Source organism: Ochlerotatus camptorhynchus, unplaced genomic scaffold (assembly GCF_037179485.1).
Source record: "Ochlerotatus camptorhynchus isolate MF236.1 unplaced genomic scaffold, CSIRO-AGI_Acam_v1.1 ptg000033l, whole genome shotgun sequence".
NCBI classification, from domain to species: Eukaryota; Metazoa; Arthropoda; class Insecta; order Diptera; family Culicidae; genus Ochlerotatus; species Ochlerotatus camptorhynchus.
The window spans coordinates 3,695,993-3,713,085 of NW_027040524.1; the positions used below are offsets into that span (position 1 = coordinate 3,695,993).

The 17,093-nt window shown below is 40.9% G+C and overlaps 1 protein-coding gene across 4 annotated transcripts in view; it reads left to right on the forward strand.

The window, feature by feature from the left end:
- grh (grainy head) overlaps nucleotides 1–17,093 on the forward strand; it is a 558,597-nt gene that overhangs the window by 529,104 nt on the left and 12,400 nt on the right. For all 4 annotated transcript variants that reach the window (XM_065231285.1, XM_065231293.1, XM_065231277.1 and 1 more), the window contains one exon: nucleotides 712–810. In XM_065231285.1, coding sequence (XP_065087357.1) covers nucleotides 712–810 — 99 coding nt within the window. The remainder of the gene's footprint in view (nucleotides 1–711; nucleotides 811–17,093) is intronic.

Here is a 17,093-nt window from a genome sequence, read left to right on the forward strand (position 1 = left end):
CTTTTGTGCCATCGGTTGAAAATAATTGACATTTACTTTTTCACGAATGTCCCAATGTTTCCTCCCGCGCTTGTATCAAATAAAGAGACTGTATATGACATTGACTTAGTATCTAGTAATTTACTATTCTATCTGTACAAGTTACCAGACCGTGATGCAAACTAGCCGTCTCCTGCGTGGTCTTTCTTTGTAGGCGAGTCTTAACACATCATCGGATATCCTCCGTTACAATTTAGCAATCATAAGATTTTATTGTGGGTGTACCGCAACTTGTTCACTTAGCTATTGGATGAGATCATCTTTTGAAATTAGAATATAAAATGAGATTTCCCAGCATCCTTGGGGCCATTATTTGGCACTCTAACCCCGCATCCAACTCACACCGGACAAGATGTACGATTGGCTGCCATTAAAGCTGAAAAAGTTTTCCTCACATTTTATCGACGGGTGGTCACCCGGTGTGTTGCCATTTCCGAGAGCCTACGCAAATTACCGTACACGCGCGGCGGCGAGCGCACCCCGTCTCAAGGCCTATAACAGTAATTTCACGTGCCGGGAAAATTATGTTTGCAGTCTGATGGCAGCTGCAGCAGCGCCCGCCGCCGGGAACTTTACATAAGTCTTCCGGACCCATCGGTGACCCAAATCTAAGCGAAAGTTTCACTCGGTACCGTACTGACCGGCTTCCTATTCTTCTTATTCATTCCACAGGGCCTACCACTCCACCTGCAGATCGACACGTTCGAGGATCCACGGGACACCAGCGTGTGCCATAGGGGTTACTGTCAAATCAAAGTCTTTTGTGATAAGGTAAGTGAAACACACGGTCCCCCGGTCTATTGTAAAACAGGAACCCAACAAATGTCTTCCCCGTCTCGTCTCGTCCCGTCTGGACGTTCAATTGTGCATCGATCGATGCTCGTTCGCAAGTACACACGTCCACTTATCCGGCAAATTTATCTACCTGTTGTTGTTGTTGCTGCATCCCGAGGGCGATAAATGTTGGCGGGAAAGCTATTTCTCTTGACCGACGACGTCAGTGGACCTTCAAAACCACTCGACATACCGCGTTCCACGGCGGAGGACGACGCGGTAAAGGCGTGCGGGGGAGAAAGCATCAACCCAACATCATCCACCAGCACTATTGAATTATTAATTTTCCGCGCTCGATCTGCGCGAGCGCATCTTTCGTATTTTTTTTTTTTTTTCTGACTGCGGGCTCTACAACGATCGATTACACGCGCGCGGTGCAACGACGTTTAACTTTTTTTGAAGATGGGCAGAAAAGTGCAACAGGTACAGAGCATATAGGCAGCAAAAGGTTGCAAGTCGGGAAGAAGAACATCCGATTGATCGGAGCGAAATTCGAATGCAAATTAATGATAATTTTATGTTGATACTCTATCATACTTTTGGCATCAAATCAATTTATTGCAGTCCGGGGAGAAATGGAGTGAGATTGAATAACCGGGAAAGGTTGCAAGGGGTCATGTTGGATGTGCGGAAAACATTGTATGAACGTGAGAGGAGTAATGGATTTGATTGGGAATTGTGGAAATTAATATGGTCCAATTCATTTAACTGATGAATTCAGTAAGGGTTTCTCCAAAAATGATTGCAATATAGTTTTGTCGTAATATAATGCTGAATCTCTTGATTGCTAACTAAATTAACGAAATCCATAACAAATGCTCAGAAATTTCAATCTTATTGTTTTATCATAGACGTCAATGTGTTCATGTACACGGTAAGAAAAAAGTACCCAAAAGTAAGTTCTTTTCACTCATCTCGGCACTATAGTGCAGGAACCCAAAAGTAGGTAAACCGGGTCAAAGTAGTTTTCATTTACTTGTGTGCAATTCGTATGGAATTTTCCACTAGCTTTCTACCAAAAAGTAGGTAAATATGATTATACTCAACGTTGGGTTCCCACCCTTTACTATCCCTGTTGGGTGGATTTGCTTCTCTGTTTTTGACAACATTAGAAGGAGAAAAGGAGTCAAACTAGTCAAAAGTAGGTAAAAGTGAACTGGTTGGGTACTTTTTTCTTACCGTGTACCTCTCTTTAGCTCAGCTAGCTCGATGTGCGGTATAAGAGGTGAGGAGAAAGGAAACTAGTGGACTCTTTCATTCTGACGGTGTTCTTATGCAACAGCAGACGTGACGTCACGTCTGTTGCTGCATAAGAAGACGCGAGAACGAAAGAGTCCACTAGTTTCCTTTCTCCTCACCTCTTATACCGCACATCGCAGCTAGCTGGCATTGCTACACTGTACCAAAACAACATCCTCTGTTCGAATGAAACCTCAGACAATTATAAATAGATTATACTCCTTTCGATACATGAACATTGTTACGAGAAGCGAACGGACCTCAGTTGAAATACGTTATGCTCTCTATAGAATAATTGTCATCCCAAATTTCTAATGCATATGGTATTGGTTCAGCCCCATAACGAAAATCATCCAAAACGATGATGTAAATAATTCTATCCAACGTCATTTGCTGATCTGAGCTGACAAACGAGGTGGGAACATAATCATCGCTATCAGAGGTGGTACGAACATTGGTAAACCGTGGAAACTGAAGCTTGTCTATTTCACGGTGGATGATGTTTCCTCTACCGAGAAACGAGTCTTGGAATGACTGTTCATGGCTATGCAATATGGAATGAAAACAATCGACTTATAAATCTAATTTAAGGCATATGCAAGTCATCCTGCATATGCAAGGGGCCTCCCTTAGCTCAGTCGGTAAAGGCGCAGCTACAAAGCAAGACCATGCTGGAGGTGGCTGGGTTCAATCCCCGGTCTGGTCTAGGAATTTTTCGGGTTGAAAAATTTCTCGACTTCCCTGGGCATAGAAGTATGATTGGACTTGCCACACAATTATACCAATGCAAAAATGGTACAGGCATCGAAAGCTCTCAATTAATAACTGTGGAAGTGCATCTAGAACACTAAGTTGAGAGCACGCAATAAGCTAATATGCGTTATGCAATAAGCTTGAAATGCGAAGAAGAAGAAGAAGAAGAAGTCGTCCTATTATTAAATTGTCGTCCTCTGTGCGCTGTATGTTTTACAGTCAATTTTCAAATAAATATCATCATTTATTTGGATGATACTCATATGGATGCTCATCAGCTGATGACGAATTCAACCATAAGGCAATCATCCGAAATTCGAAAGCATATTGTTAAAGAGCTCAAGCAATGCAATGATCCTTCGAAGTATTGTTGCGGATGTTTTCGTTCAGTGTATTTCATTGATCGTCTCTCCACTTTCGCTGCAGCTCCGACAGTATTTGAGTTACTCCACATTTCCACACCCCATACAGAGGAATGACGTTGCGTGTCCGAACCGATGTCGTTACAGTCTAAAGCAACTATGACTAGATAGGAATTGAAGTTTAGTTAGGTTGAAGTTTACCCGTCCATGCTTTCTGTTCTCCTGCTGCCACTGGGCCATCGATTCCACTCTCACCATTTTCGTATTTCTCTGGTTTCCTTCCGCTCGGTATCCAGCGCAGCAACCTAGCCTGGACCTCCGTATCTCCGTAGATACACTAGCCGGAAGTCGCCTCTAGCTACTTCTTCGTCCAGAGTTGTTCAGCATGACTCTAGCTACCGCGGTGATGGCCTTCGCCGCCTTCTGGCAGACATAGTCGACGTGGCAGTTGAAGTTAAACCAGTCATAGCTCATCACTCCCAGGTATTTCAACACGCGCTTTGAGACTATGGTATGCTCGCCAACGGAGATTTCTGCCTACTGCACCCGCTTTGTAGTTACTGGCCAACAGCGTTTCCGTTTTGTGGAGGACTATCTGCTGATTCGCTCCTTGCATCCAGTTACCAACCGTTTCAATCACTACGGTTACCAACACTACCAATTCACCAGCACTTCGTCCAGTAAACCGAGCTGCCAATGGTGGAACAGTCCAGCAAGTGACTGGTCACGCACATGGCGAAACATTGCATCGAGGAAGCTTACTTCAGCGCAGAGGACGATGCTTTACTTGTTGGTGAACGAAAAGATAGAGCACCGCAAACTGCTATTCGTGATGCGGCGAGTAGATGACGAAAACTGTACGCATTGTGGCAACCGCACAGCAGAAACTCTCTCCCACAAATTTTGCGCTTGTGCTCGCGTCGGCCCGGCTTGGACGGTTCTTCAGCAGAGAATAGCAGGCATCTTGGGTGGATGGAGGCGACTCGAGTTCGAAAACTTGCTAAGACCTGCCCTATTAGGAATACACGAAGGGCAGAGAATGGCAATTCTGAATATGTTTATTACATATATCTACCTCGTTAACGATTGTAACGGTAGAATTGATATAGCTGAATTGAACTTTCACCTTGATGTATCAACTTGACGGTAAAACAAAACAAAAACTTTGTCTAATAAACTGACAAATAAAACTTCTTTTTTACCAAAAAATAAATAAAAAAATGCGGAATGTGTATGTGTTGCATAATTTTGGGCGACGTGTTTCTCAGCAACCGAACGAATTGGACGCAACAACCGCCAAATGAAAGGTATTGTGATACCATAGAAGAAAGATGGAATTAAGGAATTGGTCAACTGGTTCCGGAAATATGACTGGAACATGTTCCGATGAAAACGTGTCGTGAGTTTAGAGTTGGCCTGAATCGTGTTAAAACCATCATGCGACGCCACGTGGACCAGATTGGAGACATCTGGACGTGTTCCGACAACCCTTGGAAGTTATCAGTTTCTGACTTGAACCAAAACCCATCATGCGACACCTTCAATCACAGGAGAATTCAAAACCAAGCAGAATGATGTTTCAAGCGCCCAGGACTACATTTGGGCTCATCCGGATATGTTCCGGATACCCCCGGGGAAGCAGCCAGTTTCAAACTTATGTCAAAACTACACACAAAACAAATTTCTCTTACATCTAATGTAAGGATGGATTTATTACATTCTCTGTATGTGTTTTATGCACCAAATGTAATGGCAGTTCTTGAAATGGATTGCAGCGTTCAAGCATGTTTTTTCCAAAATGCATATTTTTATGCTGTGCTGCCAATTTGTTATTTATGTATTGATGTTATTAATTCTCGATTGATAAATCGAGATCTTCTTCCTCATGTAACCTGATGCTCTCATCAGAGTGAAGTACTTCCACCATTATTAATTGAGATCTTTATACGTCAACCAATGAATGAATTTGTACTCTATGTAGCCAGCACAATGATAATATATGCTCAAGGGGTCGGGAAAATGTCCATCCCGAAAGATTTTTGAACCCGAACCGGTAATCGAACCCGCCGTCTTCGATTAACGAATACCATGCCTTAACTGACTGCTAAAGTGCTGCGTTAATTGTTGCTAACTAGGTCACCATCAGTACACACTAAGTAAGATAGAGTGTTAGGTAAATTGAAAGAACCTCCAGGACATATTGACAACAGCAGTTCTACAGAAATGTTTTCGAAATTCGCGCAACAAGGCCCACCATCACCATCTCGTCCCGGCACATCGCTCCGGGTCGTATTCGGGTGAGATCATTAACGCTTCATTCCGAATCATCCCGGCGAGCACTGAACCGGGGTGGTAGCGATCGGTGCCGTTGCGTACTAGCTCTAGGGCGTAAACCAGCGTGAAATGAGAGCGGACAGGAGAGGTTCTCGATTAGGAAAATGTGTGCGAAAAGCAAAGCAGAGCACTGGCAATCTGCATCCTTCTCGGCCGGGCGCCCATCCCATCGTCATCGCCATGTACGAACCGTTATAGTTACATTTTAATAGCGAACTGATGATGCCACCGCTCGGTATTCACATGCATGCCAGGCTGATGAGCCAACCGCCATCAAGTGCAAAATAAGAAATGATCTAATTATGGGTGCCTTTCTTTCGGACTGCGGAGCAGAATTCCTTCAGGATCTGTCAAATTCTTTATGTGTTTTTTTTTTCTTCATTCAGCGCATCGGAGGTTGAGGCGAACGGTGATCAACGCGTCAAGCCTACGTGCACTGCCGTGGACTAAATGAAGATATAATATTAAAACTGTTTTTACAGCTTAAAATGCGGTAAAAAATAATTATTATTGTCCGCGAAGGTAGGCAGCACAAGTAGCAGCAGCACCAGCAGCAGTAACAACGGTGGGTTCGCAATTTGCATTAAGTAGGATGGCGCGATCGCGGACTCTCGGCCTGAGAGGCGATGATCGCTGTAAATCTCACACACCGTAGGAATTAGTGTTTATTGCAAATGAAAACTCCGGACGCGATAGTCGGATCGTCCCACTCGTGTCGTTGTTGTTGCTGTTGCTGCTGCCACTGCCACTGCTGCTGGTAGAGTCCTATCCGTCGTCCGCAATGAACGAAGAAGTGTAATTATGCACATAGCTTCGTTCGATTCGCCAAGATATGTGGGAAAATAGGAAACGTACCTTTGGGTATAGTTAATTCGCAGGAGGTGCTAATGGTGAACTGTTTATAAGCCGCGTTTGTAGCGTACCTCAACATTGTTGCATGTCACTAACAGAAACGTTTACTTAGCTAATCTAAATCTCCCTGTCACCCGGACGATGGAGTACCGATTCTTCGCATTCAGCCGACGACCCGTAAGGTACGGTTCCGTCCGTGCGGTACTCCATCGGATGAATAAAAACGCAGCTAGATATGTCAGGCCATCATTTATTTATGAGCGGGTCGTAGTGAAAAAAAAGCGAAGAATGCGGCGATCGATCCTATGGCTGCGGTCGCGGTCCCGCAGTCGGCACAAGTGTTCAAGACGATATTCAAAATTGCAATTATCATAAATATCATCATCGGCTAGGTTGGTTGCGTCTGGCGATCGCTTTGGGATTCGGAAGCGATGCCGTGCACACGATGAAAAAGTGCGCATAATCACACCGATGGCCATTTATTATAAATTATCGATCGCGAATTCAGCTCTATTGTGACGGCGATTGATCACGCGGTTGGCCTCTCGCGGTTTCGTCTGCTGTCCAATCTATCAGCGAACGATGTGCATACATATGCCAACGATCGCGCACGGTGTGTTCTGTTTGTTTTAGGCAGATCTGTACGGTTGGGCACTTGTTTCCAATACCTCTGGTATCTGGATCCGCTAGCTCTCGTCTTCATCATCATCATCGGCAAGAGCAGCGGCAGCGGCAGCGTTTCCTCTTCATGTCATGATCGATGAAATTTGCCCAAGCCTCTCGCAATGTGCTTTTATTTCTCGGAACATCTCGGCGCACAATAATGGCCATTATGGAGAAATAGCGAACCATCGCACCATCATCAATATGGGCACACACAAACCGCCCCTTCCTACCTCCCAGAAAAAGCCCAGCTGTACCTGAGGGGAATCAGTGACGAACGACGTGTGGTGCGTGAAAAAAGTGGCTATACCGAGAAAAAATAGCCCTCCCGGATAATGATGACGACAAACGTACCGGGCAGCCTCCGATAATGGCGTCGGAATTTATTGTTCTTTCTCTGCGCGAGCGTTTAAGCCTTTTCTTCTAAATCTCCATTCATCACGGCTAATTCATCTTGTTATACGCGATCGTCATCGCGCGCTCGCTCGAACCGAAAGATCTTTGTTTCTCAGACATTCTACCTCACATATACGCACACACATACACACTCACACGCACACTCGAATCGCTAGACATAATGCGCAGAGAATCTATAGGGACTTTAATAGATTTATAATGATTATTTATAAGTACGGCCGTTACAACTGAACCCTAATAAATCTCTGGAAGCTTTATGTTTTATGGGTGTTCAGATAAATATCTTAATTCAAACATGTTTCGCCTCGCTAGTAGGTCCGTTGACCGTATCGACGATTTGGTGGACGGGGTCCGACAGAGATGGCAGATTTTTATTTTGCTCTGTGGTTAGTTATTGCTCGTTGGTGTGAATCTAGTTGTAGACTTCCATTTAATCGCCATTCGGCCATTCGGCTAATCGATGGTAGATCGAGCATGTCTAAGTAATTAATGAATATCCAATCCATTGGTCTATTTGACGACATGTCTCACCTACAATCAAGGCTGCAAATGCTCATTTAACATAAAAACATTTTTCTCTGGATAATGAAATTAAAAGATATGATGGTCACTGTCACTGGTCACGGTTTTACTTGTAAGCTACAAGAAGAGGTTACTTAGTTTGTGTTTGTGTGACACAACAAACCTGTCAATTTGCTTTCTAGGAATCACAATCAGTGATTTTATGTGTCAAACACATACTTTGAAACCTGTTCTTGCATCTTACAAATACAAAATATGAACATGATATCTAGTGCTTTCCGAAAAACATTTATTTATCTGAAATGAGTACTATTTGCAACCTTAAAAACTGAGTAAAAATTATTCTCGCACTGATTTAGTCCCAGCGGCCGTGTTCACAGCTCGGTAAAGGTTGCCTTTGGTAAAGTTGTTAATGGTCAAGACAATTTGGAAGGCAGATAAGAATTCACTCATCAGGCGGTGCTAGCGTACCATTTACTGTCTAATTATTTGATCCTACTCGCCAGCTCGACTAGATAAAAGGTTGCTCTCTACGGCTCCAGCAGTTCTCAAACTTTTGTTGATAGCGACTCACTTTTTAATAAAATCCGCTATGTCGCAACTTACCTAAATCGAAGACGGTTTTCGTTATAGTGATCCTAAAAACGCTACAATGACTTAACCCTCAACTGCCCAAGCACACCTTTTTGCGGAGTAAATTCAAAGACCTGCTACAATAACTAAAACGCAACAAATGCTGTGCCAAAGGTTGCAAAGATAAAATATTTATAAATTTGCATTTTCAAACAAAATCATTCCAAAATGTTATCTTGAAAAAAATGTGTCCTGCACAGTTCGAAGTGTAAATTTCTGTTCAATATGATTCACATAAATGGAGCGTCACATATCGGGGCTTATTACGGATGTCACTTCATGGTGAAAACTTGTCACTTGTCGTCACGGTAAAGTGATCCCCATTTGATTTGTACGGCAATCACGGCTCTTAAATATTATGAGTATCACTTCCTTATCACCGTGCAGTGACACCCGTAATTAGGCCCATCATATAAGTTTACATGCAAAGATGCAAATATTGTATACAAATGCCTATCTTTGTAAACAGCATTGTTTACAAGTTGTTCGTTTGCGTAAAATAAAATACAATTTTACGTGAATGTATCTTTGCACCACAATTAAAATTCAGAATTTTAGCAGTGTGGGATTTTCAATGAAATTGAAGGAATGCTCTTATCTTTTAAAAAAATCCATTGTAGTAACATTTAAACTGATCAGATTTTTATTAAATGTTGGCCAGAATTTGCTCTTGTATTGTAGTTTCAGTTAGCCAAGTCTGATTAAAATGAATGCAATTGATTGTGACAAAATTGAAAAGCTTTTTTTTACAGAAGCTGCTCTACACAGTTCGAAAAAGTAGTGTAAATTTCTGTTCAGTATGATGCACATAAATGGAGCGTCACATATCATATAAGTTTACATTATATATCATGTAAAGTTCTGAGACATTTCATGCAATGTCGCAAATATTGTACACAAAAGCCCATTGTTGTAAACAACATTGGCTACAAGTTGCTCGGTTGCGTGAAATGGAATACAAGTTTACGTGAATGAATGTTTACATCACTATTAAAATTCAAAATTTTTATCTGTGTACACAGTTCGAACAATTAGTGTTAATTGGTGAAACTATGATGCACCTAAATGGAGCGTCATATATCATACAAGTTTACATTATAAATCGTGTAGATTTATGAGACATGTCATGATATATTCCATAGATTGTATGCAACCGTCAATCTTTGTACGCAACATGCAAGTTGCTAGTTAACGTACATGCATGGAAATTTGCATCACCTCTAAATTCAGATTTATTTTATGTGTAGATTAACTTTTGCAGATCAAATAAATTGTCCACATTTTTTTAGATTGGTCTTCGAACAAAATTATGCAGAATTATCTCATCAAAAACTACAATTTGGGCAGTAGAGGGACGAAAAAATAACAGCTTTTAGGATGCATTATGGCAATATGGGCACACCCAAATGGATGTAATGTCGACCTAAATGCCCCTAATTTGGGCCCATATATAAATTCAGCAATCGACTAAATTTTTAATAGCGACCAAAAATATCCGTTAGTATCGTCCCAATGACACGTTCATTTAGATAAAATTGATAAATAGCAGATTTTTAGCGATGGGCCCAATCTTAGATCCATAGGTCAACATTAGAGCCATTTTCCCCTGTATATAAAAATTTATTTCTGTCTGTCTGTCTAACCCTTATAGAATCGGAAACTACTGAACCGATCGGCGTGAAAATTTTGGGCATTAAGCTTACCGCTAGAAAGATTATCTGGAAGCTTCTTTTATTTTTTTTTTTTTTCTTTATTTAAGAGATTTTTAGCCTTAGGCTAGTTCATCTCTAGGAAGCTTCTTTTAGAATCTTCTTTAGAATCTTCTTTAGCAGCTTCATTTAGAAACTTTTTCTTTTGAATCTCCTTTTAGAAGCTTATTCTAGACGCTTGCCAGTCGCTCCGTACCTCTGACTAAACAAAAAAATTGGTGGGGTTGTGTACAAGACACGACCGCGTGGTTGACGTAGACTACGTTAAGCTGTGTAGTGAAGCATTTTTCTAGATATTGATTTAAAATACAGTAGAAGTAATTTTGAATTTCCTACTTAGAAAAAGATTGGTTAAACTCAGGACCTCATAAAAATGGTTCCTAAATTACAATCAGATATGAGTAAGGCTTTATTCAGGTGAGTTATTGCAGCGTCCAACAATAACTTCAAGATTTCTAGGACACAAATCTTGGACGGTTGTGATATCACTCATGAAATTGGAACTTTGTGTACTGCACTGCAGCAAACGTGAAATTCCAGTTTCTGTGACATAAGTTTTGTGAGAGCAGATATGTGTGCTCTTGAAATTTTTATGTGGCACTGAGATTGATCAGAAATAAGGTTTCCACAGCGATTCAACTTCAAAACGCTAAAAAATGCACACACAAAACGGAGTGCACAATTTTGCACCAATGCTATGCAACATTTCGTAGTTGATCGGAAATCTCGATTAGCCATAAATCCCTCCAATAAGTTCTCGGTACATCTTTTATCTACCGATTGAGCAAAAAAATACTAAATAATACTGTTTTTTAAAGATTTCGGTCGCTTTTTGTAGACGCCCTGCATCATTTGGCATAAGTGCACGAGGCGTTTCTATGGTGGGAAAAAAGTGACTTCCATATCTATCACAGATTACAAATTCGCCAGTGAGCATGCATAAGGGCGTAACCGCGATGATCGATTCTCTCTTTTGTTAATAACGTGCGTTTTCTGTTGCCTTTGATAGTCAATACAATCTGTTACAGGTTACAGCACTACATCGAACATATTCCAGATACTATGTTCGGCTGAACATTGCGTTAGGTCCTAAGTATAACATTGATCGATTCACTTCGTTGACTTTCTCTTTCGTTAATAACTTGAGCACATAACCGTTTCTTGTTGTGTTTGCCGTAGTAGATGCTAGTTAAAAGCTTCTTTTATCGATCTGTGGGCTGAAAATACCTTCTTCCTCTTCTTATTCGGATTTCAAGCATATTTCTTAGTGCATATTAGCTTATTGCGTCCTCTCAACATAGTGTTCTAAATGCACTTCCACAGTTATTAATTGAGAGCTTTCGATGCCAATACCAATGCATAAATATGTATATTGTGTGGCAAGTGCAATGCTACTCTATGCCCCTGGAAGTCGAGAAAATTTCCAACCCGAAAGATTCCCTCGACCATTCCGGGAATCGAACCCGCCGCCTCCGGCTTGGTAATACCATGCTTTTACTGACTAGGCTATGAGGCCCCCTGACTGAAAATACCTGGGAATGTCTTTACATGGCCGAGGGAATTCGGACCAAGGAGAAAGTCAATGAAGAGAGTCGGTCAATATTACTTAGGGCATAATGCAATGTTCAGCTTGAATTGTTTCGCTTAGCTGTAGTAATGTAAAGAGAAAATAGATGAAGAGAATCGATCATTACTTTTGAAGAATTATGTAACTTTTCAAATTCTAGCAGCACGATGTGCAACCAAATGGTACTCGATTATGATGACTGGGTTTGGACGTTCTCCCCGTTCTTACGTTCTTATTTCATGAAAACAGTGATAAAATTATCACTTTTTATTTGTACACTTTTCAACAGTTTTTTATTGAACATTGAAAAAGCTGTAGCTGATTATGAGAGTTATTTCCTATCGATTGGTGTATTTGGATTTTAATTTCATCTATAAATGACAATGTTATAACCGTTCAAAACCTTACACCTTTTCGTGACGGTCGTAATTTTAGATTTTCGGTTTCCCCCACTACCTTCCCGTAAGACGTAGTCTACGTCAAAAAAAAATACGGGCAGGACAGTAAATCGGAGTAGCTATGCAGTAAAGGAGCAATTTTCTAAGCACTAAGGAACATTTCATCGTTTTACAGTTACAAAAACCATTTTCTCATTTGACGACCACAGATTGAATAGCATGCTGTGGTTGTCAGTTGCATTGAAAATGTTTCCCTGGAATGACAATGTTAAAAAAAAATTGTTTCAAAAAGACACCAAAAGTAGCCCTAAAAACGCAAAAACATCCTTAATATCCTGAATGGGTTTGAGTTACTACTCAAGTTAGCATAGGCACGTTATTTCGCCTTTTTGGCTATACCAGTGTTTGTTTGTTCTGATGAGGCCCGTATATAGCAAAAAAAAAGGCGAAATAACGTGCCTATGGTTAACTTGGGTACAATATTTAAGGCTATGCACAGGATTTTATTTTGACTCAGATTTGATTATCCCCACATAAATTTTCCATAAAACTCTCAAATCTGAAATCCTGCAACACTTCTACGGACAGCTTGGAAAACACTGGGCTATACAGTTCAGGTGGACAAGATCTATTTAATAACTGATTTGGTAACAGAATTCAGAGTACCCTCATCAGTTGGCGCTAGAGTGCCATTCAATTTCAAATTGTTTACTTTAACTTGTCAACTCTAGACTCTAGATTAAATAGCAGGTTGCTATAGTTGACAAAGTTGTGCAGTTAGATAAAACCTATTGACAGATGGAGAGTTCGATCACCAGGTGGCTTTAGTGTGCTTTTAAATTATGCTTATTTAACTCACAATCATTCATTTCCAAATCGTTTAAGGTAGCGTCCCTGTAGCGTTCTTTTTCGTGTTACGCTTCGCAATTGCACATGTAAAAATAATAAAGTTTCTGTGAATGCACGTAGCTGAAACTACTACTAGCAAGAAATGTCTGAAATTCACAGATGTATAAACCTCGTAGATCTTGAGTTGTTTGCTCTTGAAATTGCGAGGTGTCTTGGAAAAATGGACTCTACAAGAAAACACCTTTATTAGGTTCAAATGTCTTAAAGACTCTACGGAGCCAAGTAAAAATGGAATATTTGTGAATATAAAAAAAATAATATGAATTCATCTTGTACTTCCTAGGAGGTGACTTGCATTTTGCCATTTGTCATTTGCCAGTGCCCGTGACTCCCTTAATTCTTCCATTATTTTTTTCTATGCCGCCGTCACCGGGTTTTAATGGTACGAACAACTCGATCGTAAGCGGATTTTGATTAGGTGCACGGTGGCCTATTGGTGACCGTTTTTGCTTGCCAAGTTGAAGATCGTGGGATCAACTCCAGGCTCCTTCACCCAATAGAGTGAATGCATCGCTTTCTTTCTCAACATGAACACATCATTTCAATTTAGTGTATCGGTTACCAAAACGAACCCCTGCAGCAACCCTTTTATCTAACATTCCAGCGATTTCTCGTGGAAGTGCAGAGTATTTCTTAACTTCCAGCAAAGCAAATATCGCCTATTCGTTCCCCAATTGACCTGCATTCGGACGCGGCCAGTGCTGGTATTACCTATTGTTAAGTATGAGAGCATCAGTTGTTGATGATGAATGCTAGACCGAATCATTATCAATTATCTATATTCAGAAACGCCAATATTACTTTTAAAACAACCAAATGCCATGAAAGACTCTAAACTAGAACCGGTAAAATGGCAAGTGGAACCGCCAATGTTGCCTCACAATGGCTTAAACAACTACTGAAGAATCTAAAGTTTTGCGCTAAAAAAATGGAGCAACCACAATTGGTCTCAAATCGACAAAGGCATTGATATTTAAAATGACAAGTGATCTTTCTCATGCATGCTGTGCAATACCAGCGCTCTGATCACGTCGGAATACAAATTAGGGAAAGTGAAGGGCATAATTGCCATGGTACACGCTTTACTGGAAGCCGATAAGCCCTCTGCACTTACATGAGCATCACATGAAGCAAAGAGAGCACAAACGATTTTATAAATCATGTTTCATGAAGCACCAACTATGGTCCCCCTCTGTAATGTATTTTCTAAATGGCTGGTCACCCTAAAATGCTACGTCATGTATGCATCTTTTCTAGTAGTGTTTAGAGAAAAATCGATACGCCATATCAACTCAGTAATGTAAAGAAGCTTGAGATAGAACTCATCATCTCAAAAACGGTTGCCATTAGGTCACCGAGCCCCTTATATCACAACAAATCACTGCAACTGACGATCGTTAAAGCCCAGCATATAGCTATTCAAATGAAAATACGTCTCTGGAAGGAGTCAACTATCCCTAGGTAATGGATCGAGTATACGTCATATTTTACCGAGGATATCACTTTTCCACAATGTGGGCCTACTCTTAACTTAACCTTTATGTGCGTGAGGATTTTTTATCTTTTTTCTTGACCTTGTTATTCAAATGGGAACTAGGCACCCGGATTACGCACATAATGGTTAATGTATGAAGTTCAAAGTGTATAAATATTAATTGATCAAATGGAAAGATCTCACCATTAGGGTCCTATGTAAACCTCGATATGTTAATTGAAATTGAATAACCGTATGTTTTTGAGCCTGCAGCCCGTCACGAATATCCGACTGATTTCGAGAACCACGCTTCGGTTCGATACGTTGACGAATATCTTTACATTCGGACTTGTTAGCAAGTCAGAGTCAGACAGTTACATCCTACGCAAGTTTCAGACCAGATCAGCAGTCAAATATATAGATAAAACCCGAATTTATCCACCTATGGTGTGATCAGACCCTTCTTACTTATTCAAGTTTATTTATTTTATTGTCATTATCAGTGACCAAGCCCCCCACCCCCGTGTCATCCAGTGACGCTACGCCACTGCCTGGGGGTACCCGGAATATATCCGAGTGTAGTCTATTTGGTGAGGCTACCAATCACCTTATCATCGTATTTCAATGTGATTTAATGGGTTTTAATTCAATTCATATTCAAGCAACTTCCTCGGGGTACCCGAAACATGTCCAAGTGTGTCCAATGTGGTCTGGAACACTTAACACGACTTGCATTGATCTTATTTTTGAATTCTGTAGTAATTTGATGTGTCGCATGATGGTTTTGATACGTTTTCCGTTAAATCCAGCGTGAAGGCCCATATTCACCGGATCTTATTCCGGTCATATCTCCGGAACCGGTTCACCGATTCCAAAACCGTTCAATAGCGTTCAATGGGACCCCAAGACCTATCATTTGGTGCCGAGTTTGTCCAAATCGGTTGAGCGGTTGCTGAGAAACGTGAGCGCATTCATTTCGTTACATACACACACACATACACACATACACACGTACACACACACACACACAGACATGTTCCGATCTCGTCGAGCTGAGTCGAGCTGAGACACTCGGCCCTCCGGGCCTCGGATCGATAGTCGGTTTTTCAAGTGATATCTATACCCTTCTTTGTAAGAAGGGTAAAAATCAGGAACATTTCACCTAAGAAACGTCAAAATGGCTGCCAAATTTGTTTGAAAAAGGCTGTTTGGACATGAATATGGACAAACACGTTTCAAAACGTCAAAATGGTTTCAAAAGTGCCTAACGTCAAAATCTCCTTTAAACGTTAGCTTTCAGCCAAAATAGTCATAGGAAGTCAAAATGCCCGTAAAACGCCTAAACAACATCGCAAATTTTTTGAACGAAATGCCAAAATGACATTTAAAAAACACGTTGTTGTCGATTTATATATTGGGCATTTTGCAAATAAATGTGCGTGCGGAAAGGTTGATAAAAGTGCGTTTTTACTTCAGCGTTTTGGTGTCTTCAGCGCACATATTACTTAGTTTATAAGGAATCAGTGCGCAGAAGACTCCAAGACGATACAACGTCAAAGCGCACTTTTTCTAGTGATTCTGAACTTTTGAGGAGTCCAGTTTCAAATACAAACTACAATACCATACAAAATGCTAAGTGGTATTAAATGCAGTGGCGTCGCGTCCATATGTGCAACCTTTGCACGGCATAGGTGTGAATAATTAAAAAAAATGCGTTTAGATTTTTATAGATTTTATGGTCACATTATAGCTGTACTTCTTTACTCCAGACCACAAGTGACCATAAATACACTATTTTATAGTGTAGCTCAATCAAATCTTCAATCATGGTTTGCTTCAAAAAAGAGGATGGTCTGCCTAATCCCTAATGCATTGATTTTTAAGCATGTCGATATCTCAACCATCTCAAAACAAAAAGCGAGCTTTTTTGGGTGGCGGGTGGCAAGTTTGTGAATGATCAAATGCCTGATGTAAGCCAAGCAGACCTTCTATCACCTCTTGAAACATACCACAATACATGGCGGTTTGCACCACTAGTTGTAATTGAAACTTTCACGCGTCAAATGGGAGCAACACGGAAACAGCAGTCTGATACGCTTTGTACGTGTATCATACTTGCAGACCGGTTTGAATGTGTGAGTTTAAATTAGAAGAACATTTGTAATGTATGGGTGCCTAAAGCGTGCATTTCGCGCTGTGCACTTGGATATCTGATTGGAGGGCAAAGATAGTAATGGAGAAAGAGAGCGCAAAAGCTCGCTCCCACTCTCTTGTCAGTTGTAAATCTCTCAATTACCGATGGTTGCGCCGGTGCGCCTGTCAAAACTTATGAGCTTCCCCATGGTTCATTCTGATAGTGTTGTTCTGATGAATAAAGAGTTGATTAAT